At 43.5% G+C, this 27,431-nt stretch overlaps 2 protein-coding genes across 2 annotated transcripts; both read right to left on the bottom strand.

The window, feature by feature from the left end:
- Window positions 1–3,940: 3,940 nt before the first annotated feature.
- On the bottom strand, window positions 3,941–19,749 carry LOC148277775 (uncharacterized). The gene is made up of 5 exons (XM_088232411.1): window positions 19,591–19,749; window positions 17,523–18,780; window positions 16,018–16,386; window positions 14,749–14,918; window positions 3,941–4,932 (listed from the first exon to the last, which is right to left on the bottom strand). The coding sequence occupies exons 2-5, from the start codon at window positions 18,765–18,767 to the stop codon at window positions 4,617–4,619; spliced, it is 2,100 nt and encodes a 699-aa protein (XP_088088537.1). The 5' UTR covers window positions 18,768–18,780; window positions 19,591–19,749; the 3' UTR covers window positions 3,941–4,616.
- Window positions 19,750–23,724: 3,975 nt separating this feature from the next.
- Surf1 (surfeit locus protein 1) lies at window positions 23,725–26,368 on the bottom strand. Its single transcript, XM_088232412.1, has one exon. The coding sequence runs from the start codon at window positions 26,100–26,102 to the stop codon at window positions 25,194–25,196; it is 909 nt and encodes a 302-aa protein (XP_088088538.1). The 5' UTR covers window positions 26,103–26,368; the 3' UTR covers window positions 23,725–25,193.
- Between the last annotated feature and the right edge of the window lie 1,063 nt (window positions 26,369–27,431).

The raw sequence follows: 27,431 nt of genomic DNA, 5'->3' as shown, positions 1-27,431 counted from the left end.
CGACGTTCTTACAAGGTTACATAATTTTGCAAAAATGTTAGAGATAAAACAAATTGAGCAATGTAAATCGATCGAATAAAATAATAATCTATTTGATGTTTTTCATGAAAAAAGTTAAAATGTCTTATTTTTTGGTAAATAATTGCCTTAAACACACTATAATAGACTTGTTTTTGCGTTTTTATATCAATTTTCGGAAACAGAGTTTCATGTTTGCATGAAAAAAACAATAAAATCGATTTGATCGGTACATGATCAATGATCAGTAATTTCCCATCACTAGAGACATTAGTTTGACAGGCGTCATTTTAATAAATTTATATTTTGAGGACTACACCTGCCGAGTTTCTCCAAAACATACAGTAGCGAAATAGCACTGAAATCTTCCCATCCATTAGAAAGAAGCTAGTGCAAGTATAAATTAGTTCTAAGAACGAATTGCCTCTACCCTTTATTTTTTTCTACCTAACTATTTAGACCCTATGGTCTAAATCAAATAATGATACCATTTTATTGCGACTTTCAATGTGTTGACATCATGTATAAATATTTTTGTGAATTATGGCAGAATTTAAGCAATTAAACGTTTTAAACTACTTTTAAACAACTCGGGTGTTCAAGGCAGTGTCGATTTTTCGTTTTTTCAGATATTTACACATGAGTGATAAATACAAGTTAGCTATAAAAAATGTGTTTTTTTTTTCTTTTCAAGTTGAGTTATAAAGGATGTAGTATCAGTCAAAATAATATTCTAATAAAAAACCGGTTATTAATATTATTCGGTTCTTAGATTAATCGGCTATGCGGATATGCGCAGCATTACTACTAAAGTGAAGTTAGTAGATTTTCATTGCGCAATAGGTCGATTCGCGTTCCTACGCAAAACTGTTTAATTCATTTTCCAAACAAAGACGTCTCCTATATCCCAAACCTTTTAAACAATTAATGCGGGAATTTTAAAATGATTAATTTCTTTTCTATAAATTTAGATTTTTAGTAACATTAAAAATTTGAAAGAATGGCTAAAAATATTTACGAAACGAATGTTGATGCGTGCAATAAACGAGACAGACGGAGAAAGAAAAGGCAAGACTAAATCCAACAGGGCACCTCACGTAGAAAAATATTCAGTGTTAGGAATAAAGAAACAAGAAAACGGACGCAGCAAACTCCGATGACTACTGCCATCAAGCGGAGGCGATACGGTTGGCTGGGCCAGATACCGCGGATGCCTCCTGAGAGCCTTAAGAGGGTATGCGGTATCAGAGAAATTTGATTAATATGTATTTTAACAAAGTCTTTCTGTCACTCTCTCGTAGATGGATGCCTCTCCGATATTGTGCTAAAATGATAACTACGCGTCGGACTGATAATGCCTAACACCAATGAAATTGAGGTTTCGTTGTCTCGTTTTCTGGGCCCTATACCTGAACAGATTTTTTGTTTTAAGAATGAGTACCTTTTCCTTTTTTCAAAATTATTATCATGTTTGTGTGACATACGACCGAAAATGGCAGATAAAACAAGGCTGTTTTTGGGTTTTCGGATGGTCTTAGGTAAATTTGGTAAATTTGTGATGTTACATGTTCACTTAATTGCCATACTTACTATTTCTTTGCTCGATGTATTATTATTGTGTTGTTGTTTTTATTGTAAACTTTTTAAGATCATTCTTATGTTGCTAAAATTCCACTCGTCGATGCGCTTTGTAGCTGCAAGACTTTTTGTGATGTTAGCTATCATAATATGTAAATGTTATCAACCATCAAATATCTAAATTTAGTAAATGGGGTCTAGAATTTCAACCGTCCATGCGCTCAGTAGCTGCAAGACTTGTTGTAATTTTACTTCTATTTAAAAAGTTTTTTTATTTTTTATTTTTAAAATATCACTTAAACTTCATTGTCAAATAAAATAAAATAAAAACATGTAAATAGGGGCTGGATTTTTTATTGTGTATGAGCTCTGTAGCTACAAGACGTGCTGGGATATTTATTTATTGTACTGCGCCCTTGAGATGATTTTCACAAAAATGGCACTATATAAATTATTCAAACATATATATATATATAAACAATTTATCAAATAAGCGAAACAATCAAGATACGCCGATGGTACATATTTATCGTGTGCCAAAAAATCATTGCTCTAGTGCTATAATCCAGGGAAAAAATACAGGAATACGTGTTCCTCTTACACCCAGTACTTTTTACGCTCTAGCACAACTTGATCAGAAATGAAAATAGCTTCGAATGATATCGTTATTTTTTAAAGCATACTTAGTTACTGAATTTAGTGACCTATGAACCATTTTGTGCGTTTAAAAACAAACTAAAAAACGTAAACATTGCATTCGATTACAGGTTTTTGAGGTTTCGAATCGTATTTACGTCAAATCATTTGTAATGTTTTGGAATATCAGTGACGGTTTTTACGATTTGGAACATATACTATCTGTCATGTCAATATTTCAGTTTGTCAGTAAACAAACATGTCCCGTCAAAAGAGATTAAATCGCCGTTCAGTTGAGATCTTAGAAACAATAAATACAATTAAAAAAACGTGTACAACGATAGTAAATGATGGCATATCAGTTGATATTTCGTGGAGCAGCAGTAGCGAAGACATATCTGAGAAGCTGATGTCAAAATCGTTTAAAAATGTCAAGAAAAAAGTCATTTCTCTCATTGACGCAAATGAAAAAGTGAACAATTGGATGAAAAATCAGTTGGACAAGGATCACGGTTGTAGAAAAACGGGAAAGTCGTGCTCCGGGAGCGCTAAAAATAAGCGTAAAAGTGACCGATTAAAACTGAACATTTGTGAGGTTAAGTTAGACAAAAATGTCGAAGAAACTTCTCCGGTCATACCGAGAAGCCAAGTTAAGTTAAACTTCAACGAAAAGTCCACGAATAATATTGGAAATTGCGATTTGTCGCCCATCATCCGGTGCAAAAGAAGAATTGAATTTGCAAATAAAAGTCTTTATAAAATCCCGTCAAAAACAAGTGAACTCGATGAAAATTTGCGTAATGGCGCGTTGCCAATTGAAAAACACTATTGTTCCTCTGGCGAAAGTGAAAAAAGTGTTATTATATGTTTGAAAAACAAGAAAAGACGCGTTCAAGTGAGTGATAAGATTTTAAACGAAAAACGTAGTGAATTTATTGAAAATACTTTGAAAAATTATGCGATTCCTGTTAAAAAACAGCTGTTTTCTCCTAAAGTGTTTGTAAATGAAATTTTTGAATGCGAATTTTCTCAGGCGTCCATCAATTTTAGCGATTCCCCGATATTGGAAAATATCGAATCAATAATTAGTTCGCAGTCGAGCAATTTACCTGGGAAAATACATTTCGAATCGAGTTTGAATGAAATAAGCGACGAAATCGTTAATATAGCCAGTTTCAAATCTTCGCAAGGACCTTCAAAACCAAGCCAAATTGAGGAAAATGTCTCGGAAGAAAAAATCTCATACGACGCCTCGAAAAGAGACAAATTGTTTGAACCGCCTAAAACGCGGAAAAAAAATACGTTTCGGGGAGCGTCGCCAGTCGGTTGCAAAAATTATTGAAAAAACAGAAATCTTTTTTGTCGCTGTGGCAACACGAGCATTATTTGGCTGCGAATTCAAACTTCGAGATTCCCGCCCTCAAAGACGAGAAGTTACATTTGAGGGTCTTGAATTTCTCCGAACAAAATGGACATCTTTCGATCTGCTGCGAAAGGGTCGGCGATCCAGCCTGCAATGGCCGGTATTTTTTAATCTTGAACAGTTATTTTGTGGAGAAATTGACGCTGCGCCTCGGCTGGGTCATCCAGTTGTTTAAGCCGTATTATTTATTTGAATTTGTGACTCCTGGAGGCGCCATTGAGAAATGCATTATAAATGTTTGTAACCTATCTGTTAAGGAATTGTAAGGAATTTATTTAAAATATATTTTATGTTTTTGAAAAGATTTTATGATTATTCCTTAAATTTATATATTTATTTACATATTATGTACATGAGAACATTTACAGTTTGTGGTGAACATTTACAGCTTTCTCGCTTGTAAAATGCCCGTTGTCTGTGTGCAGACGGATGAAGAATACAGTTCTGTGCGCGAAATAGAACCAGAATCTTGGCCGAGTGCTCTCTTGGCGATGGCTGCTCGAGTAAAAGTACTGAATAAGGATATCAAACGAAGATAAGTCCGCCTCGTTGAGAAGACACAGAAAAAGCATTGAATATCAGAAATCGGAGTAAACCACCCGTGCAATCGAAAGTTTACCAATGTGTTGCATGTCGCGGCGTATGAAGTAAAAGAGTACCGAATATTCAATTGTCTCGCATGCTCTTTACGTCTCACTTTTGTTAGAGGTACCTATGTTCGGGGGCGAGAGAATAGCAAAGTTGCCAGAACTTCTGCCAGACGCCAGTAGAGCTCCAGTAGCTCTCCGAGTTTCGTAGGGGGTGATCCCTCGCTCTTGCTGCGAGAATAAGCAAATGTTTTAACCAATTAGATTTAAAATATTATCACATTTGACTTCAACTATAAGAATTGAAGCAATTGCCTATGAATGTTTATTTTTTCCAATATACAATCTCTCTCTTTGGCACAGTAAGGGAAGGTTTAATTGGTCTGCGGTTCATCCATTGGGCATATCAACGGTCTGTCTCTGACCGTGGCGCCTCCGCCGCGCTTGAACGCCTCGTCCGCCATGAGGTGCTTGAGCGTGTGCGTCCTCGAGTGCGTCTGCAGCGCGTCCTTGCGGTTGAACCCGCGTCCGCAGAACGTGCACAGGAACGGCTTCTCCCCGGTGTGCGTGCGCTCGTGCGTGACCAGCTGGCTCTTCTGCGTGAAGCGCTTGTCGCACGTCGCGCAGGAGAATGGCTTCACGCCGGAATGGATGAGCTTGTGACGGTCCAGGGAAATTTTCTTTGTAAATCTGAAAAGTAAAAGGATTAATTGTTGTCATACTACTCGTACCATCGTGTATTTCCCCTCGGGGAAGCGGAGAGGATGGACCGCCACACACGTCTATCGTGACATACATTCCAAGCTTTTTTCACATTCATATCAATATGGTTCTGTCTGCCAGTTTTTGGTCCATTCATTGATGTGGTCCAAATCCTGGAGTAGTTGTCCAGAGTATAGAATAGAGTTTGCAAACAGTTTGGTGTTATGTGTACATAACATGATAAGATAAGATCCACAAGAAAATGACTGCTTTGTTTTTAAATGTTGACAAATGTAAACTATTATCTTTTTGTAGAAATAAATCTCCAATTTTATTTCCGTATTCAATAAACAACATTCAACTGGAAAAAGTCACAGAGATTCGAGATCTTTTTTTAATTTTTTTTTTAATTTTATTTTAATAGTATAATTATACATTTTTACAATTTAATAAAAAATTCACTTGTTACATTTTTACTAAAACTAAAATCCCACCAAGCCACTTTCTGTAGCTGGTTGGTGAATATTATATTTATACGAACTTAATAATATTATTTCATTCATAAAAACAATGAATAACAGATATAATGTATGTATTATGTCTTAATAGTGTATTATGTTAACTATGTAACTTTATTTTTAAATTTAAAAAATATATTTTTTCTCTCCTCTCATATGGACATTTTAACTCGAGTCTCTGTGAATTCAAATCAACAACAACAAACCATCACGCCTTTTCTCCGTAGGGGTAGGCAGAGAGGATAGAACGCCATAACACTCTATCTTGGCATACAGACCTCGCTTCCTCTACATTCATACATCTTCTTATGCACGCACGCCGATTATTCCTACTTTTGACATGTCCATCTTCAAGTATTTGATGGACTCGATCGTGCCATGTCTTTCTCGGTCTTCCTCGTTTTCTGCATCCATCAACATTTGCATCGTAGATCCTTTTAGCCGTTCTTTCGCTGTCCATTCGCTCTACATGTCCAAACCGACGCAGCGCCCCTTTCTTGATTCTGTCAATAATGCGTGTCTCAGCCTTACACACTTCACGGATCTCGACATTTGTGCACCTATCATACATCGTTTTACCACACATTCGCCTGAGGGATCGCATTTCGACAGCATTCAACCTACTTTCATCATTATTTTTCCAATTCCATACTTCGCTCCCATACATTAGAGTTGGAACTAGAACTCTGTTGTGAACTGCTAGTTTAGCCTCCTGCGATAAACATTTGTTTGCCAAAGTAGATTTTAGTGCACCGTTCACCCTGTTCCCGGCACTCACCCTCCTTTCAATATCTTTATCGGCCTTTCCGTCCCTAGCAAACATACTTCCCAGGTATCAAATCATCTCTTTATAAATATTTCATGACATTCTATAGTAACGATTAACAAATTATTTTCAAAAGCTACTTATGCTACTGATCTGCTGTTTTTTCATTTTATGTCTTTTGTATGCTGACATACATACACGTATAGGGTGTTCTTCAAACCCTGTCACATCCGATACCACGATGATCAGCATACCAGGGTCATAACCAGGAAGACATATTGGCACTGTTCCGGACGCGTAAAATCGAATAAATTAAAATAATACATTAATTAGAAAGGATCCCCGGTAAATGTATAGAACTGATGGCTGGGCTCTCAATAAAGATAAAATGGTCACTTTCGAGCCTGGCCTCAGTATTACCGGGGAAAAATAGCTAGGTTAAAATGAATAAAATGTACAAAAATATATTATGTAAATGTCATGTTGCGCGCGTCGCGGCTGCCGACGAAATGGCCCGTACGGGCATTGAGCGCCCGTATTTACGCCACCTGCGGCCGGCGGCATGTAGCGAGTGGCGGGGAAAGATTACCCCCACCACTCCGAGGCAGCCGGCGCGGGTGGGATGGCCGACTCACGGAGCCCGACGCGCACCGCTTTATAAGGCGGTCAATTGGAGATATTAAATCAGTTGAGTTCCTAACTCTGAACAGTTCACACGTGTTTTATTCCGTTCTCCGTCCTGTTCGCCTTCCTGCACTTCGCTCTTCGCTCCGCTCTGCCTGCTGACTGCCTTCGCCTCTCTGCACCACTTGGACCGGGTGGAAAGTCCTTTTCAGGGCTATTGAGGTTGACTTGCGGTCGGCGCAGCTGTGCTCCTACCTTCCGACTTTGTCTTTGGCTCTGTCTGGGAGGGCGGCTTCCCACTTACGCCGGGAAGCTTGACTGCGGCAGACGCGGGTGACGAACCGGCGAAACTTTCATCGTGGTAACGCGTACGTTACATTTGGTCCTTCGGAGCTAAGGATCGTCGCCAGTGGTCTCCAGTCTACAACACACCTACAGCATGCCGGTCAACAGATCGCCTGTGTCGACGCGTTCGGGAACGCGTCGAGACGCCGGCACGGAGCACGAAGAGGAGCTTCAGGAGCCCCAACCGGGGTCTGTACGAGCACATCAGGAGGAGCCCCAGCCAGGGCCTTCACACGACTGCCAGGAGGAGCCTCATCAAGGACTTCTGGAGGAACAAAAGGACTCGGACGAGGGATCCGCACCCTCGGAGCGGTCCATCTCATCGGCGACATTTCGCCGACAGATGGAGGAACGCGAGGCGCATCACGAGAGGCAGGTGAGCAGCCTCAACGAGATCATCGCCGCGCTGAAGGCCGCCAACGCGAGAGAGGACGCCAGACGAGACATGGCAACCCCCCTCACTCCCACCATCGAGAGGGACCTCACATCGCACGGGACGTCGGAACCGGCTCACAAGCCGCTGCCGCTGACGTCAGACGCGTCTAGGACCGACGCAGCCCTCAGTACGAGGGAGGCTGCCGCCGCACGCCACGCCGCACGCTACGCCGCTGATCCGGAGGATACCGGAGCGGCGTACATCCAGCAGCCGAGCCACTACGACAGCAGCCGGGCGAGAGACGGGGCCGCTTGGAAGCGCCCTGTCACCGACGCGGAAGCAGCCTTCAGCACAAGGGAGGCCGCCGCCGCACGCCACACCACACGCTACGCCGCTGATCCGGAGGACACCGGAGCGGCGTACATCCATCCACCGAGCCACTACGACAGCGGCCGGGTGAGAGACGGGGCCGCATGGAAGCGCCCTGTCGCCGACACGGAAGCAGCCTTCAGAGCAAGGGAGGCCGCCACCGCACGCTACGCCGCTGATCCGGAGGACACCGGAGCGGCGTACACACTTCCGCCGAGCCACTACGACAGCGGCCGGGTGAGAGACGGGGTGCCACGGAGGCACCCGGTCGCAGAGGCGGACTCCAGGACGAAGGAGGCCGCCAACACACGCTACGCCGCTGATCCGGAGGACACCGGAGCGGCGTACACATTTCCGCCGAGCCACTACGACAGCGGCCGGGTGAGAGACGGGGTGCCACGGAGGCACCCGGTCGCAGAGACGGACTCCAGGATGAAGGAGCCCGCCAACACACGCTACGCCGCTGAGCCGGCCTACACCGGAGCGGCGTACACATTTCCGCCGAGCCACTACGACAGCGGCCGGGTGAGAGACGGGGTGCCACGGAGGCACCCGGTCGCAGAGACGGACTCCAGGATGAAGGAGCCCGCCAACACACGCTACGCCGCTGAGCCGGCCTACGCCGGAGCGACAAACGCACATTTACAAGGCCGCTACAATGAGCGGCATCGGGACAATGAGGCGCCACCCGCACACAGCCGAAGGGAGGACGCCGACGTACGCTACGCCGCCGGGCCAGGCGAGCCCGTAGCGGCACGTACTATACCACTGGGGGGCTACGAGTTTCGTGACCCGGTGAGCGCGTGGGTACAAGAGGGGCTACCCACGGAATACATGCCGCCGGGTGCCACCGGCGAGCCTGTGACGAAATACAGACAGCCGCCGGAGTGGCACACGTTCATGGCGAGGCAAACCGGCGCTAGGGATCTACCGCAATTCTCCGGCGACCCGCTAGAATGGCGAATATTTAAGGCGCAATTTGATCAATCGACACAGATGTGCTCCCTTACAAACGCGGAGAACATTCTCCGTCTGCAACGAGCCCTCACAGGACGGGCCAAGGCCACAGTGTCGTCTTTGCTGGTAGATCCCCGAAATGTGCCGGACATTGTGAAGATGTTAGAGGCCGCCTTTGGACACCCGGAGATCGTCGTGGACAGAGTACTGGAGCGGATAAGAAAACTCCCTAAACTGGCCGACAACGCATCCCTGGAGGCCCTGACGGACTACGCGGTCGCGATAAGAAACGTCGTATCGACCGTAGAGGGCCTCGATGGAAGCCACCTCTCCTCCCCGAAGCTTCTGTCCGAGATGACTCAGAAGCTGCCACGAGTCGAGAGGATGATGTGGATTATGTCACGAGCGGATACCGTGAGGAAAGCTACCCCCAGGGATCTGGCACTGTGGCTAGCGAGACTGACCGGTGCAATACCGAATGCGGGTTGCATCGGGATCAGCACGGAACCCGCCCGAGTGGAGAAAAGGCGTACCCAAGAAAGGCACGTGTTTCTCACTCAGGACAAAAAATGCCTGTTCTGCGACATGAGTGGACACGCATTCGGACAATGCCGGAAGTTTCTCCGGAAAACGGTAGAGGAGAGGTGGACAATTGTGCGTGCCAAGTTCGTGTGCTACGGATGCCTGGAACCGGGACACAAAACGACCACCTGTGAAGCGGCGAAGTGCGACGAGTGCCACGGGCGGCATCATCGGTCGCTACACCGCGAGAGAGTGGACAGTACGCCGAACGAGCAAGTCTTATTGACAAGGCGGACGGAAGTCCCAGTGACCTTCAAGGTAGTGCCAGTAACCTTGAAGGGCCCGCGTGGGTCAATGGAGATCCACGCACTACTAGACGAGGGTTCATCGGTAACTCTCCTCGAGGAGGATGTCGCCCGTGCAGTGGGCGCCACCGGGGCCTGCGAGGAGTTGAGACTCATCGGTGCCAGTGGGAACACGGACACGCTACAGTCACAGCGTGTATCCGTAATCCTCGTTAAAGGAAACAAAGAATTTGGTGTCCAGGCACAGACGGTGCGGGTCATGGATCTGCCGCACCGCAACCGAAAGAGCACCAAGACACACGGGCCAGGCATCAAGCCGAAGATGTTAATCGGTCTTGATTACGCCACCCTAATGGTATCTACAGGCCCGCCAGTCCTACAAGAGGACGGGCGGCTAACCATCGAGACGGCCCTAGGAGCCGTCACCTACGGCGGGGCTGTGCACCCCGCCTTTGAATTACCCCAGACGGCCAGGGTGAAAGGGACTTAGCGGAACTGGTAAAGAAGAGCTTCACCGTTGACTCGCTAGGTGTAACCACCCTGGAACGTTGCCGCGCCGCAGATGTGCGAGCGGCGGAGCTCATGAGCAGCTCAACCACACAACTACCATCCGGACGATGGGAGACCGGTTTACTGTGGGCGAAAGACGGAGATTCTTTGCCCTGCAACCGGCAAGCAGCCATGAAGCGGCTGCACTCCCTGGAAAATAAACTACGGAAGGATCCGATACTGGCGATCGCATATCGCGCCAAGATGGCGGACTACATTGAAAAGGGATACGCCGTCAAACTAAGCCGCGAGGAGGTAGACGCCCACCATTCGCGCAAATGGTACCTGCCCCACTTCGCGGTGACAAACCCCAACAAGCCTGGCAAGATAAGGGTCGTGTTCGACGCCGCCGCCCAGTTCCAGAGGACGGCGTTGAACGACCATCTACTGACGGGACCTGACCTGCTTTCATCCCTCCTCGGAAACGTGATCCGCTTCAGAGAGGGACGAGTAGCCATCGCGGCCGACATACGGGAGATGTTCCTGCGGATAAGAATCCGGGAAGCCGACCAGCAATCGCAGCGGTTCCTATGGCGGACGCAGGACGGGCAGGAGCCCGACACGTTTGTCTTCGCGTCCATGATGTTTGGAGCGAAGTGCTCACCCAGCAGCGCGCAATTCGTGCGAAACACAGTCGCACGAGCACACGCGAAAGAATTTCCCGCCGCAGCAGAGGCGATCGAGCACAATATGTACATGGATGACTACCTAGACGCCACAGACAGCGAAGAAACAGCTGCAAGCCTGGTACGAGATGTTACCCTCGTACTCGGCAATGGCGGGTTCCGGCTCACCGGGTGGGCTTCAAACAAACCAGATGTCCTGGAAGAAGTAAAGGCCGACGACCGGGCCAATACAGCAGTCACCATAGGGGAAGAAGTAATGACGGAGCGGGTCCTCGGGATCGTATGGGATCCCAAGAGCGACCTATTTATATTTCGGCACGGAGCCGAAAGTGCAGCCATCCCGGAGCGACCCACCAAGCGCGGCATGTTGAGCGCCGCCATGAGTATCTTCGACCCAGTAGGCTTCATTGCGTGCCTCACGATACGGGTGAAGATATTGCTGCAAGCCATCTGGAGGACAAACACAGGTTGGGACCAACCGCTGCAACCGGACCACGCCGAAAAGTGGTTGGAATGGCGCGACCTGCTGGCAGCGAACGGCTGTACAATACCGAGATGCTCGCTGCAAGGGCAGAAAGAACCCGTGACACTGCACGTGTTCTGCGACGCGTCAGAGCAGGCATGCTGCACAGTGGCATACTTTGTGGGGGCCGATACCACAAGTTTCGCAATGGCGAAGTGCAAGGTGGCCCCCCTAAAGCCTCTGTCAGTGCCTAGACTAGAACTCCAGGCAGCGCTACTAGCGGCAAGGATGGCCGCCACCATAAAAAAAGAGAGTCGAGCTCTCATCACCCAAACCGTGTTCTGGACGGACTCGAGCACGGTCCTGTGTTGGCTGCGAACCGACCCACTGCGGTACAGCACGTTCGTCGCAAACAGGCTGGGCGAGATTGACGAGCTCACAGACGTACGGGACTGGAAATGGGTCCCCACCAAGGACAACCCAGCCGACATAGGGACCCGCGACAAGGGCCCACCCGACCTTGCGAGGTCGGGACTATGGTTCGGAGGCCCCGGCTTCCTGAGAAAAGGGGAAGCCGACTGGCCGAAAGAGAAGAAGTTACTACAACAACCGGACGAGAAGACGCTGGAGCGGAAACAACCCCGCCACTTCGTGGGCCACATCAGACGGACGGAGGCCCTACCCCAGGTGCAGCGCTTCTCGTCGTGGACCCGACTCGTCAGGGCGACGGCATGGGTGCTGCGATTCATCGCACGATGCCGCCGCCACGAGTCCCTACCGTCCCCAGGGGGGACCTTTGAACTTCACGCCTCAGAAACACGGGCCGCAGAAATCATGCTGCTGAAGCGGTCCCAGGAGACGGCTTTCGGAGAAGAGCTGGAGCTCCTGAGACGAAAGGCGCCTATCCCGCCGCACAGCCGCCTCCATGCAGCGGCACCCTTCTTAGACAAAGAGGGAGTCATCCGGATGGGAACGCGCATCCAAGCGGCACAGAGCTTCGCAGAGGACTGCAGCGCGCCGCCTATCATGGACGGGACCTGCCCATACACCCGGCTGCTGATCACGCACAGCCACCGGAAGGGTGGCCACCCGGGAGTCGAGAGGACGATCGCCGACCTGAGAGCCAGCTACCTCATCCTGCGACTCCGCGGGGCTGTGAGGAAGATAACACGATGGTGCCCGCTGTGTAAAATGCTGCGCAGCCGGCCCCAACCCCCGCTGATGGGGCAACTGCCTGAGGCCCGACTGGCCTTCAGGACGCCGCCGTTCACGCACTGCGGGCTTGACTTCTTCGGGCCGATGATGATCACCAACGGCCGAAGAAAAGAAAAGCGCTATGGGGCACTGTTCACCTGCCTCACCACACGCGCGATCCACCTGGAGCTAGCGTCGTCCCTCGAAAGCGACTCCGCCATAATGGCCATAAGAAGGATGGCCGCCCGCAGAGGCTGCCCACACACGTTATACTCGGACAACGCTACCAACTTCAGGGGAGCGGACAAAGAGCTGAAACAGGCCGTAGACGAGCTCCTGGCGGACCCCAGAATGCTCGCCGAACTTACAGTTCGCAAAATTGAGTGGAAATTCATTCCACCCTCATCACCTCATATGGGGGGAGCGTGGGAAAGACTCGTGAGATCTGTAAAACGAGCCCTCCACGCAACCCTCAACGAGCAGGCTCCAAGAGAGGAGACCCTCAAAACCATATTGGCTGAAGCAGAGTACACCGTGAACAATCACCCGCTCACGCATGTGTCAACCAAGCCCAACGACGAAGCACCGCTGACCCCGAACCACTTCTTGCTCGGGTCAGCCAACACACAGCCAACTCTGGCATATTATAACAAAAGGGAAGAAGGGGCCTGCCTTCATAAGCAATGGAGGATCGCCCAGAAAATGGCCGACATGTTTTGGCGCCGATGGCTGAAGGAGTATCTTCCCACCTTGGCGCACAGGAAGAAATGGCGCGAGCCCGCGCCTCCAATACAGGTCGGGGACCTCGCGCTCATCATGGACCCAAATCTGCCGCGGAATTCTTGGCCTCGCGGCAGAGTCACCCGTGCAGAACCAGCAGCTGACGGACAAGTACGAGTCGTCGAGGTGCGGACCACCAACGGCACCTACACCAGACCAGCGGTGAAGATCGCCGTACTAATGAAGGAAGAGGAACAACGCGCCCAGCAGGAAAATAGTACAGACTAGCTGCACGGGGGGAGTGTTCCGGACGCGTAAAATCGAATAAATTAAAATAATACATTAATTAGAAAGGATCCCCGGTAAATGTATAGAACTGATGGCTGGGCTCTCAATAAAGATAAAATGGTCACTTTCGAGCCTGGCCTCAGTATTACCGGGGAAAAATAGCTAGGTTAAAATGAATAAAATGTACAAAAATATATTATGTAAATGTCATGTTGCGCGCGTCGCGGCTGCCGACGAAATGGCCCGTACGGGCATTGAGCGCCCGTATTTACGCCACCTGCGGCCGGCGGCATGTAGCGAGTGGCGGGGAAAGATTACCCCCACCACTCCGAGGCAGCCGGCGCGGGTGGGATGGCCGACTCACGGAGCCCGACGCGCACCGCTTTATAAGGCGGTCAATTGGAGATATTAAATCAGTTGAGTTCCTAACTCTGAACAGTTCACACGTGTTTTATTCCGTTCTCCGTCCTGTTCGCCTTCCTGCACTTCGCTCTTCGCTCCGCTCTGCCTGCTGACTGCCTTCGCCTCTCTGCACCACTTGGACCGGGTGGAAAGTCCTTTTCAGGGCTATTGAGGTTGACTTGCGGTCGGCGCAGCTGTGCTCCTACCTTCCGACTTTGTCTTTGGCTCTGTCTGGGAGGGCGGCTTCCCACTTACGCCGGGAAGCTTGACTGCGGCAGACGCGGGTGACGAACCGGCGAAACTTTCATCGTGGTAACGCGTACGTTACAGGCACATTAAAATTAATTTTTAGAACTAATCAAATTTACAAAAATAAGATATTGAAAAAAACAAACGGTTGCTTACTCCTGCAAGGGAGAAGCAAGGAGAGGGGAGTCTGATACACCATCAATCACATGGCCACGCCTCCCTCGCTTTTCCCCTACAGAAGTAAGCAAGCATTTGTTTTTTTTAAATATTTTATTTTTAAAAAAAAGTCTGCGTTCTAAATATTGTTTTAAATATTCTAAAATGTCTTCTTGCCCATACTGATCATCGTGGTTTCGGATGTGACAGGGTTTAAAGAACACCTGTATATATATTTCTTTTTATACCCATGTTTAAATATTGTTTTTCAATTTTTGTATATCTAACTTACTCATTATTTTGTATATTTTATATTGTAAAAGGCACTTGCGCCGTATAATAAATAAATTAAATAACACCATAAAGCAATATTACCTTTTGCTGCATATGAAGCAAAGGAACGGCCGCTCGCCGAGATGGATCCTGTAGTGAGCCTGGTGAGAATGACGTTCGGCAAATTTGCGTTCACAAATATTGCACTTGTAAGGTTTGATCCCCGTGTGGGTGTTCATGTGGGATAAGTACTTGCTCGGCGCGAAAAATACCTGAAAAACATTTCAATATTTTGAGAAATACTCTGAAAAATAGAGGTCAGCGCTACGAGCTCAGAGTAATAATATGTCAACTTATAGAGAAGCCCTATCACTATGTTTCAGAGAACGCAAGCGATGTTGGTTAGCAACCAATTGGCGGCCATTTTGTTTTGTTTGACAACATACGCGTAACGGTTTTATCGGATGCCTTTGTCGCTGTGCTTGGCTTTGTTTGTAAATAACTTGGATATTTACGTTATAATAAATAAAAATCCACTGTGGTGAATTGCAGTACGTTTAGTTGCAGCAGTAGGAGCCTCAAAGCTGTTAAAGGAGTCAGTTTTCACAGGGAATTGATTCCCAATATTTTCCCATGATTTACATTGATTTTTGGCATTTATCGTCCCGACACGTGTATTACGTTGCTTAAAAACTTTCCTTATATCAACGTATTTACTTCAGATACTATTTTTTCTCAATTTAGGAGATAAATTTGTGAATTAAAGTATGTTTACTGTTGATAATGACAGTTGATTACGGGCAATATGTCGGGGCTGCACTAGGCATCCCTATAAAGTTTGAGTCTTTATCGAGTAGAGGTCGATTAAAATTTTACTCGAAAATAGCAATGTTAACCTTGAAATCGCATCTTAAATGACGTGTCCAAACTTCAGGCCGCTACGACTTGCCGTTTCGGAGATGTGACGGACAAACAAACAAACTCAACACGGGACTTTGGTTCCATGGAGTTGGGATTTGTCTCAATAAATATATTGTGAATAAATAAATAAACACACACATGTATTTTCAGTTTTATAAAATAAATATAGGCGAATTATAGAAAAATAGATTGAAATAACCCTGCAATGATAAATACACAGGTACATATTTAAAAGTATTTACAATGCAAATTAATATCCATTTAGCAATTCTCGACCTGAGTATGGCCTTGTTTTGCTTCGAACTGTAGCTAACTTAATACCCAATAGTCACAGAATGGTTTTCCTACATTTGGGCTCCTCTATAGCTTAGCGCATTATTACTCTGAGGCTACGAGGTATGTTCATAAAAAAAAATTTTCTTCAAAAGACTAGTCTCCTACTACACTAACCTTGGGACAGTAGTCGCAGTTGATCACCTTTTCTCCGGTATGCAGTCGCATGTGCATCGTAAGCCCGCATTTTTTGGCATAACTTTTCCCGCAAACGCTGCAGACGAATTTCTCTTTGGCGCACTTTTCCTCCGGCTCATCGTGCGGCGGGCCCTCGTCGATCATGAGATTGGATGCTCCCGACGAAGAACTGTCCTCGTCCGACGACGTGTCGGAGTCGGAAGACGACGAGGCTTCGTCGACTGCGGGGACGTAGTCTTCGCAGTCGCGCGCGTCCGTGTCGATTTCAACAGTGTACGCGTTTTTGTCGATTGTTTTGAATATATCGCCATTGTCGACGATCATTTTTGTCGTCGTATTCAAATCGATCTAAAATATAATATTTAATAGAAAATTAAAAAATTTAAATTGAACTTAATAAAACATTTAAATTAATAGAACTTTTAAAGATTTATTTTGTAATCATCAACTGTATGAAAGAACTGAAAGATTTAAAAATGGGAGTTGGTTAGTTAAGATGGTCTTCTGTATGCGGATGATGCCGCGCTTCTTGCTAGCAGCAAAGGAGACCCGCAATTCTTGGTAACAAAAGTCTACGCTGTATGCAAGGGAAGCCATTTGCTTATGAATGTTGATAAATCCAAAGTGATGGTTTTTGAAAGGGATGAAAATATAACTAAATAAGAGATCAGCGTGAACGGAGATATTCTGAATCAGGTAGAAGAATTTGTGTACCTGGGAAGTATGTTTACTAGGGACGGAAAGGCCGAGAAAGATATTGAAAGGAGGGTGAGTGCCGGGAACAGGGTGAACGGTGCACTAAAATCTACTTTGGCAAACAAATGTTTATTGCAGGAGGCTAAACTAGCAGTTCACAACGGAGTTCTAGTTCCAACTCTAATGTATGGGAGCGAGGTATGGAATTGGAAAAATAATGATGAAAGTAGGTTGAATGCTGTCGAAATGCGATCCCTCAGGCGAATGTGTGGTAAAACGATGTATGATAGGTGCACAAATGTCGAGATCCGTGAAGTGTGTAAGGCTGAGACACGCATTATTGACAGAATCAAGAAAGGGGTGCTGCGTGGATGGACAGCGAAAGAACGGCTAAAAGGATCTACGATGCGAATGTTGATTGATGCAGAAATCGTTTTCTCGTTTTCCTCGTGGAAGACCGAGAAAGACATGGCACGATCAAGTCCATCAAATACTTAAAGATGGACATGTCAAAAGTAGGAATAATCGGTGTGCGTGCATGAGAAGATGTATGAATGTAGAGAAGCAAGGTCTGTATGCCAAGATAGAGTGTTATGGCGTTCTATCCTCTCTGCCTACCCCTACGGAGAAACGGCGTGATAGTTTGTTGTTGTTGTTGTCAAAAAGTTGTTGGTAAATATTTCATGTCAACTATTTTGGGATATCGAACCGGAGATCTTTTCCATGGTAGGCAAACGCGCTGACCGTTGGGACACGAGACAGATAAAAAAAACTTGAAAGCTATTTACTTTATCTTGATCGGTTTCTTTTATACTGAAATCAGTATACAGCGGCTTTCCATTGTAATCGCATATAAGCGGCAGCGTTTGGCCATCCAGATCCTTATTTCCCTTGACGATTTCCCCCAAGGTGTGCGTCTTCCTGTGCGCAAGTAAAGCATCCTTCCGCGGGAATCGTTTCCCGCAAATATCGCAGAGAAACGGGCGCTCCCCGCTGTGGGTCTTCGCATGCGCCTGCATCTGGCTCTTTTGCGTGAATTTCTTACTGCACTCCGCGCACGAATACGGCTTGAATCCGCTGTGGATCAAAGCGTGACGGTCTAACGAAACTTTTCTGCTGAACGCTTTCGAACAAATCCCACACAAAAAGGGCTTTCCTTCCGTGTGCAAACGATAATGGCTTATCAATGAATGTTTCTCTGTGTATCGTCTTTCGCAAATATCACACTGAAATGGTTTGATGCCGGAATGGATTTTCATATGCGAATCTAGCTTGCTTTGAACGGTGAAGACTTTATCGCAAACTGTGCAATGTGACAATTTTTCTCCCGTATGCATCTTCGTGTGCGATACGAGACTTGATTTTCGATTGAATCGCTTTTCGCAGTATTCGCACTGGAACAAGTCTTCTCCGGTGTGAATTTTCACGTGCGCGAGATACCCGGATTTCTGAATGAATCGCTTTTTGCAGAACTCGCACGTGTACGGGAAATCGCAGGTGTGGATGCGAACGTGTTTGACGAGTGTGCTGCGGTCGGCGAATCGCTTTTCGCAGTATTCGCACGGGAACGGCCTCTCGCCCGTGTGCATTTTCAGATGCGACTTGAGCTTAGATCGGATAGAGAATTTTTTATCGCAGTGCGGACATTCTAAGAGATCGCGTCCTGTGTGCATTCGCACATGCAGTTTTAAATCGTGTTTGTTTTTATAATTTTTACAGCAATAAATACAAGACCATGTTTCTTCCGGTAACTCGGCATCTTTTATGGATTTTTTCTTTTCCTTTTTAAAGTTCTGATGACCTTTCTTGCCTTTTTTCTTGACTTTGGCAATAGATTCTTCATTGACTCGTTCTACTCCAAGCTGGAATCTCTTGCTCTTTTTCAAATTGGCAATACTTATGTCATCATCGGAATCATTGTCTCTGATTATGCTGAAGAAGTCTTTTGCATTCAGAATATCTTCGGCGACAATTTCTTCTTTCTTTATATCGAAGCCATCTTCGTACAAAACGTCTTCGAAGTTATGCGCCATTTCACAACGATTCCTGTAAAATTACAAAAAAATATATATATTGACAATATTCTGAGTGTGTTGAAATCATTGTATACACATACACGATGTAACCATCAAAATCATTATCAATCAAAATATATATAGTTTGATAATTTATATAGCGCCATTTTTGTAAAAATCACCTCAAGGGTGCTGTACAATAAATAAATATCCCAGCACGTCTTGCAGCTACAGAGCGCATGGACAGTTGGGATACTAGCTCCTCGTTTCCAATTAAGATCAATTTAAATTACATACAACAGATAGGAGCTTAATTACAGCACGTCTTGCAGCTACAGAGTGCATGGACGGTAAGAAATCTAGCCCCATTTACACATAAAAATAAATGATAAATAAATTTAGTGTATTAATATAGAAAAATAATTTAAAGAATGGTGCATAGGGCACTGTAGCGGCACTCCAATTACAACGCATCAGATCATTCTGTTACATAGAAGATAAGGTGATCAGTATTACGCTTCAGGTTCCAGTCTAGTGATAATGAAATATTGCAGTAATTAACGCTTCACGTCCATTCTGCTAGGAATCGAACCCAGGACCTCAAAAATGGTAGGCGAGCGCACCAACCACTACCTACGAGGCGGAGTTATCTCTTTTTTAAGATTTCTACCTGAGAGTAGGAATCAAGTCATCTCGGGATTGAAATATAAAATATAAATTTGTAATTCGCATAAATATTGTTTGTTTTTGACAGTAGTACATTCAAGATAAAGGACCAATCTCAATGAGAAACCGTGAGAAACATATTTCATATTATGCTTTACGTTACAAATTTACTTACAGAATAAATATATTACAATTTGAACGCAACTTTAATAGATGACCGTGGTGTTTACGTTAAGTTCACGCGGAAAAAGGCGCTATATAAGCTAATTAAATCCATTATGGAATCAGAAAGCGCTCGGCAGTAGCTTGACACAACAAAATGGCGCAGGATTATTTTTAGGCTAAAATGAAACATTATGCAGCCAGCTAAAAAAAATTTTTTTGGGGTTTGTTGTTTAATAAATTAAACCACGCTTCACCCTGGCGTTGCTGAGTAAAGAGGATAGAATGCCAGATCATTCTTATTTTTAAAGAGAGCTAACTTGATCTAAATATCTGTACCTTCTTACACCGATTATTTGAGCATTAAACGTGCTCTTTTTCTAGAATTGAAATATTTACAAACAAAACATCACGCGTTTCCCCGTAATGGTTGGAAAAAAGGATATAACGCCATATCACTCTGTCTTTGCATACAGACCTCACTTCCGCTACACGCATGTATATTCTCACGCGTGCGCGCTAATTATTCCAACTTTTGACATGTCTATTAATTATTAAATTTAGTTGTTTACAGTAAGCGACATAAACAGATACTACTTCCCAGATAGCAGTGAAACTTGGTACAAACTTGATTTAAGATTGATGGAAGGTTGAAAAGGAAAATTTGACGCGACAATTTTTTATCAAAAGTTGCTGGAATATTGTTATGTCAAATTTGAAGAGACAAGTTTTGACAAAACTTGCTGGAATCTTGTTATGTCAAGAATGGTATTTCAGAATCCGAAAGTCATATAGTGATGATCAATACATTGCCATATACATAAAAATATGGAGAGAATACCCTTTTTTATTATTTAATCTGTTATATTTAATCCCAGGACTTTTCTACCGGACCGATTTTTTTTTAGCACCACAACAGGCCGTGAGGACCAATTACAGTGGTGAATTACAGCACGGTACACCCAGCCTTAAGAAAAATCACATTTAATTTTTATGTTCTCACCAGGAATCGAACCCAGAACCCTCCATGTGTGAGCTAAATGTCTTAACCACTACACCACGAAGGCCGCCGAATTAAATTATTGCATTACAAATATCCAAAAAAGTGGTTAACTCCAAACAACATTCAGATTGGCAATACAATCAAAGTAATAGAAAAATGATATATTTCACCGTTTTTGTCCGTGGGTTTCATGTCATTTTTAATTACGCATTTATCGTCGGACGGTTTTCCGGCAATTTTAAAACTTTTAATATTGTCGAAGTGTTAATACCCAGTTTAAAGGATTAACTATTGATATGCCACTGAGGAAAAAACATTAAAAATGAGTTTTTGTTGCACTGTCACTCGACAAAACCGTCTTGTCAAGAGCTCTTTAAAAGTAAGTATGATATTAATATCTCATCCAAATGCTTACAATAGTTTAAACTGTTTAATAATTAAATATCACAAACATTATACTATTATTGAATTGAATTATGTTTTATTTACAGAACGAAAAGGCTGTTGATAATATATCGATATAATAAGCCAATACTTTAACCCCAGAGGCTCATATACTTCACAAAAGTTAACAGATGGAAGAGTTGAGGAAATGAAAACGTTTAAACATAGGCAGAACGCTTAATGTTACACAGTTTGTAAAGTGGCCACTTCAACCAGCCAATGACAGTACATAAGCCCAGTAAATACCTAGACTTCCATATTTCCCTCCCAAAATGTTTTCCCTCTGTTGCAACAAATTTTGATTTGAATATCGGATACTGTTTACCATGAGAAATCCCGCTAGTTGAAAAGCTAGTAAGTCATAAAACAGTTTTATTTATTTGTTTCAGAGTTGAGAGACAAAAAAATGCCCCGGACTCTGATCTCCAGTCAATTGACATGAATTATTTGACATCACATCATCTGACTTTCTTGGCAAAAATAGCCCGTAATTTTTATTATTTATTCAAAATAAATATACTGAGTAATAATAACAAGAGATTTTATTTAATATTAATATTTTTAAGAAGCTTCGTATTTTTTGTTTTTTTGTTTATTTTTTTTTTCCTTTTTTTTGTTTTTTTTTTTGCTAAATAAATCCAAATTTGCATGATTGTTTTTTTTGTAAAAAACAAACATGCAAGTTTGTTTGATGTTAACTAGTAAGTTTGCTTTAGACTAGCCTCAAGTTTACAGAGTTGCAATCTCAAACTTGGGTCAAGCTTGAACTCTTGATACTTTTTTTTTTTTTTTTTTTTTTATTTAATATAATCATACAATGCATATACATTATACTCCCAGGAGTTATTAGAACTCATTCCGGGACTGAGGAAAATATAACAATTTTATAAAGTACATGATATAAAGAGTTACAAGAGACATCGCATTTCTGGCTAATCTTAAACCAGTTCATACAAATAGAAATTTGAAGATCAACCAGATCAGATTAATTTCAATAGAGATATGCCAGTTTAAAGTGTAACAATTATACAATTAAAAATATACATCCTAACTACAAACAAACATCTTACCTTGAAAGAAAAATCTAACAATTATAAAAAAAGTACATCATTTAAAGATCAACCAGAAATGGACCAGTTTAATGTATAACAATTATAACAAAATACATAATATGATAGACTAATAAATTTATACTACAATATACAATTATAAAATATACAATATACATCCTAACCAAAAAGTACATAGTATGAAGAGTATACAAGCTTGAGGCAAGTTTAAATTGCTATCTGGGTTTTTACTCTACTAGGCGTTTTGCCATAGAATTAAGAATAGTCCAGAAGGAGCGTAGAATTACATTTGAATACATCGGACTGTGTCCAAAATCCCCCCACTATGCCCCACTATCCACCCACCCACGATGGGAAAAAATATAATCATAGCACAAAGACGCTACGCTCCTTCTGGACTATTCTTAATTCTATGAAATACGGCACCTTTAGTGTGACTACTAATTGAATGCATTCTTATGCTTTAGGGCCCGTAGCGTTGATTGAAATATTTTGAAATACAAAACACTGAAAGATCAGTACAAAGTATGAGAAATATTATCTCTGACAGGGTCAGCATAGACCGTTTTACCTTCCGGCTTCCAGAGCCAACCTGTCTCTGGCTGAACATTATCACTTTGGAGATTGACATCTTCCACATCAGTGAAACTATGTTAAATGGGCCTCCTACATGACAGTGATTTGTCTGCACGGAATTTTTTGCGCCATTCCGTTGAATCCCATGCCTTGTCCATGCGATACAGATCCCAAACTTTCAAAATTTTCCTTCTTTTAAAAACACGCACTACCCTGGATTTAAAATAAAGATATTAACTCTTTTTTCTATGATATACTTGTTGCCCTTTAGTAATTAGGAATATTTTTTATTTCCTTTTTTAATTACTATAAAATAAAAAAGTACCTTCTAATCTTTTACAGAATATTTTCTTTTCTCTTTCTTATGTTACGCAAAAATATTATACCTGTCTATTTATTATAGGAGCAAAAAATTCCTAAACATTTCTTGTCTACCCACGAACAGGCCGTGCCTTTGTGGGATTTTTTGTTTACTATTTTTACTGTTAATATGTATTTCTTTGACATGTTTTACCTCCTATCTTAACCCAACCTCTTTCACAACACGGACTATCTTTTCGTTCTAGTAACGAGAGAACCCTTTGAATACCCTATCATAGCTCTGATTTTCTTGCCTCCTCTTTCACAGTAGTAGCCGCTCGATTGTGGAATAATCTACCCACTATAGTTAGAGACGCCCCTTCTTTATTTAATTTAAGTCAAGATTGAAATGTCACTATCTAAATATTTAAATTGTTCCTTTATCTTTCTTCTTTCCTTCCTATCCCCACTCCTCTCTTCATAGTATAGTGTTATTTTTTATATATATTTTTATTTTGTTAATCTTTGTTTTTAATTTTTGGATAAAATTCAATATTCAATATACCCATGTATTTGTAATTTTCTCAAACTGAACGGTTTGGGTAGGTAGGAAGAAATTGCCTTAAGACAATATGCCCGCCCTTATATGTATATATATATAGTATATGTATATAAAGTGTTAAATAAATAAATAAATATGTATATTGTAAAAAAAACTGTAACTAGGCCTCTTGTGGTGCAGAAAACAAATAAATAAAATATCAAATCACCTTTATTAATTTAGATATAAGAAAATATTTACAAGAAATTTAGTTAAAACTATAATTACATTTTTTAGCATGAAAAATCTCACATAGATTTACGTGTCGCAGATCTTAACAGAGCACAATGCTATCTGTGTTTGAACAGCCATATTTCTACAAATCCTTTGTCTGTTGATTTTTGTGATAAAAATACATTTAAATGAACATGTTTTAACAGAGACAGAGAACATTTTAGAGAAGGGAACATGGAAGTCTAGGCATTTATAATTATTATTTATTTATTAACGAACATTGTCCATGTATACAATTTATAGGGTTTAAATATATCAATCAAAGAATACTTTAAAACATTAAAAAAAGAAAAGAAGCATTGACAAACATAAGGGACACCGAGACAAGATCTGGACTATTTATTTAGTGCTCGTTTAAATCGCTGTAAACTTAAACCAAAAAAGTCCAGATGATCTTGTCTCGAGTTAACAATACGACAAACACGGGTCATTGGAGAATTAAGGCCATGCTTGGTTCTATGCCGATCGACGAACAGTGCTTCATTGTTTCTCAACATACGAGTCGGAATATGGAATTTTACTTGTCCTAGTAGTGATGGAACATTGATTACACCATTTAGTATGCCGAACATATACAGGGTGTTCTTTAAATCCTGTCACATCCGAAACCACGATGATCGGTATGGGCAAGAAGACATATTGGCATATTTAAAAAAATATTTAGAACAAAGAAAAAAAATAAAAATAAAATATTTAAAAAAACAAATGGTTGCTTACTTCTTAGAAACCATTTGCTTTTTATAATATTTTATTTTTTTAAATTTTATTCGTTCTAAAAAAATATTTTAATGTGCCAATATGTCTTCTTGCTCATACTGATCATCGTGTTTTCGGATGTGACAATATTAGTTTTACGTTTTTGTAGACTAGAAATATTGAACATTGACTCTATATCGGCATAAGAATAATTACCTCTCCCTAGTCCGAGCATCCACGCTACTTTTCTGAAGCGAGCGATGTTGGACTGATTCAATGTGATTAATGCGATTGACATAGAATGGAGACCAGACTATGGACAATTTACAGGGCTTATGACCTATCATCGGCTGGTTAGGTGACCGTTTATTCACTGTGTAACATTCACCAATCTGCCTATTGATATTTCTTAAATTAACTGTTGATTATTCAGTCAGATGACTCGCAAGGCAGCAGTAAAAAGTAAGGGATGAATAAATGGTAGCACACCGCCCCGGGAGATGAAATCCAGTCTGTATCTACAAAAATTTGGACGAATACGTTTGTCTGCCTCCGGACAGAAAAGGTATACAGTTCTGTGTGGTTTAGAACCAGCGGCCCCGCTATTCCTGTTTGAAAAAGTAACTCCATCTCTTGAATACCTGTCAATTTTGTCCTTAACTACAAAACTTTACATAAAATTACTTGAAATATTACACGCAGAATTTCTTCGGAGCTCTCCTGGCAAACTTTTGATACCACATAATTGCCGTTAAGGCCGACAGACTGAACCAAGTAAATAAATACGATAGATGCTCATTCCTCAGTGTTATCCTGGTCTGGTTGGGCACGGGCCAGCCCTCCGGGGGGTTCCTCAACCCGCGCGCGTCGATCCACACGGGGGACGCCCTGCAGACGGACGCCATCGCGTCCAAATCCCGGTAAAACCACTGCATCTTCTCCGGCTGGTTCGCGGGGACGAACGGCGCGCGCTTCTCCGCGAGCCGCACGACCCCCGACAGCTCCACTTCCCCGTCGGTCTGCGCCTGCTGCCGCGCGGACGGGCGCTTCGCAGCGTGCGGCACCCAGCCGCGGTTTACCAGAATGGTGACGTCACGGTCTGACAGTTTGAACGGCGTGACGACGAGGTATCCGTTGGTGTTCGTCCGATCTGACATGAATGACCCCGATTGCTGCGCGTTCGGATCGTGCTCGATGCGCGAACGCGGCCCGATTACGATTTCTCGCTCGTGAACAAAATGGCCGCGCACTTTCACGGGTAGGTACTCCATGTCTTCAACGTCGTTTAAATCTACCGGTAGATCCACGGCGGCCGTACTCGTTCTTGATATCAATGTTTTTACCAATTCGTTCTTCCACATGAGTCTCCGTATCTGCCAGCATCCCAAGCCGAACGAAGCCACGGGAATAACAAGAAGTGCGTATTTTATATTAGGGTTACTGCTCCTGGCCTCCGGCTTGGCGCTCTTGGCCAGAATCTCCCGTACCGACGTCACTGTCTGCGTTTTCCTGACTTGCCTCGCATTTCCCTGCAGTGCGCCGGGTTGGCCGAGCAATTCGCAACAGGATTTGCGGAAAATCAAGCCGGATAGTTTGAACATTTTGTTATGAAACCGAATATTTTTTTACAGGTTAACGTCAACTTTGACAGATCGCGGAAGAACGAAGAAACGTTTTTTCTATGGACACCAGTACGATGTACACCTTAAAATACAAGTTGAATCAATATTACAATTACTGGGGCAGGTTGAAACTATTTTAAAAATCTTCATAGGACAGTCGAAACATTAGTTTTGATGGTGCACAGGGCACTGCATTAGTCTGTGGGGTTCATAATCGATGACACACGCGTGCTAAAACGTTTCACCTGAAATAGTGTGATGATCAAAGAAAGCAATGTCATCATTTTCTATAGAATCCAATACAGCAACTCTAACAGTATTCCACACGAAATCGGAGGGCATTGTTCTGCAGTACATTCACATCGTCCCTCAACAACCTAATCCTGCAAGTCCATTAAATGGAGCGTATATAGATCATCTGTTACATGAAAGTTAAGCTAGGGTTTCCTAGGACAGCGGTGCCCGTATTTTAACGGCCGTAGTGAACGGTGATGCGGTGGATAACCGTCGTAACGGTGACTAGAGTGTGGTTTCCCAGGAAAACGGTGTTATCAACACCATTTCACTAGGAAACCACTCTCTAGTCGACGTTACGACGGCTGTCCACCGCATCACCGTTCACTACGGCCGTTAAAATACGGGCACCGCTGTCCTAGGAAACCCTAGCTTAAGGTCATCCGCCCTAGATTTGGGGCCAGCCGAGGATCATAAAATATTACTGTGTAGAAACACCTTTTCAGTCGATTTTTCAGGTCGACCTTCCCAGGAATCGAACCCGGAACCTCGAGCATGGTAGGCGAATGCGCGAACCACTGGACTACGAGGCGAACTTGTCTGCACTCGATTTCTTTATTCAGGATTGTTATCTGAAAGCAGCCTTCGAGTGGAAGACTCTCGTACGGCATTCTGGCTCTATATCCCACTTAGTACTGTATTCTTCATACGTTTGGACACGGACAACATATTAGTATAAAGGATAGTGTATTTTTTTATAGATGTAATTCCATTCTCTAAAAATTATCTATGTATCTGGATCAGAATAATAATAAATGACAATTTATTAAAAAACATGTCTCTGTTTACAGTAATTAGATTCCACGCTTCATTTTTTTCCCCTTTGTTTGGTATGACTGGAATTGAATAAAATATAACTTTCTATGCATTTGCAGGCCTTACATATTAACACTTACCTCTGTATAATATTATGGCATCTTACTGAAGCTCAAAACACCACTTTCTGAGTTTAAAGAGTAGGTGCTGGGGGAGAATATTAAGCACGAGGCGGTTTGCTTTCACAACTAACATTGA

The sequence above is a fragment of the Micrasema longulum genome, unplaced genomic scaffold, assembly GCF_059751315.1.
Source record: "Micrasema longulum isolate JH-2025_06_02 unplaced genomic scaffold, ASM5975131v1 h1tg000982l, whole genome shotgun sequence".
NCBI lineage: Eukaryota > Metazoa > Arthropoda > Insecta > Trichoptera > Brachycentridae > Micrasema > Micrasema longulum.
Note: the sequence above shows the minus strand (reverse complement) of the source record. Positions and strands in the feature narration are given on the sequence as shown.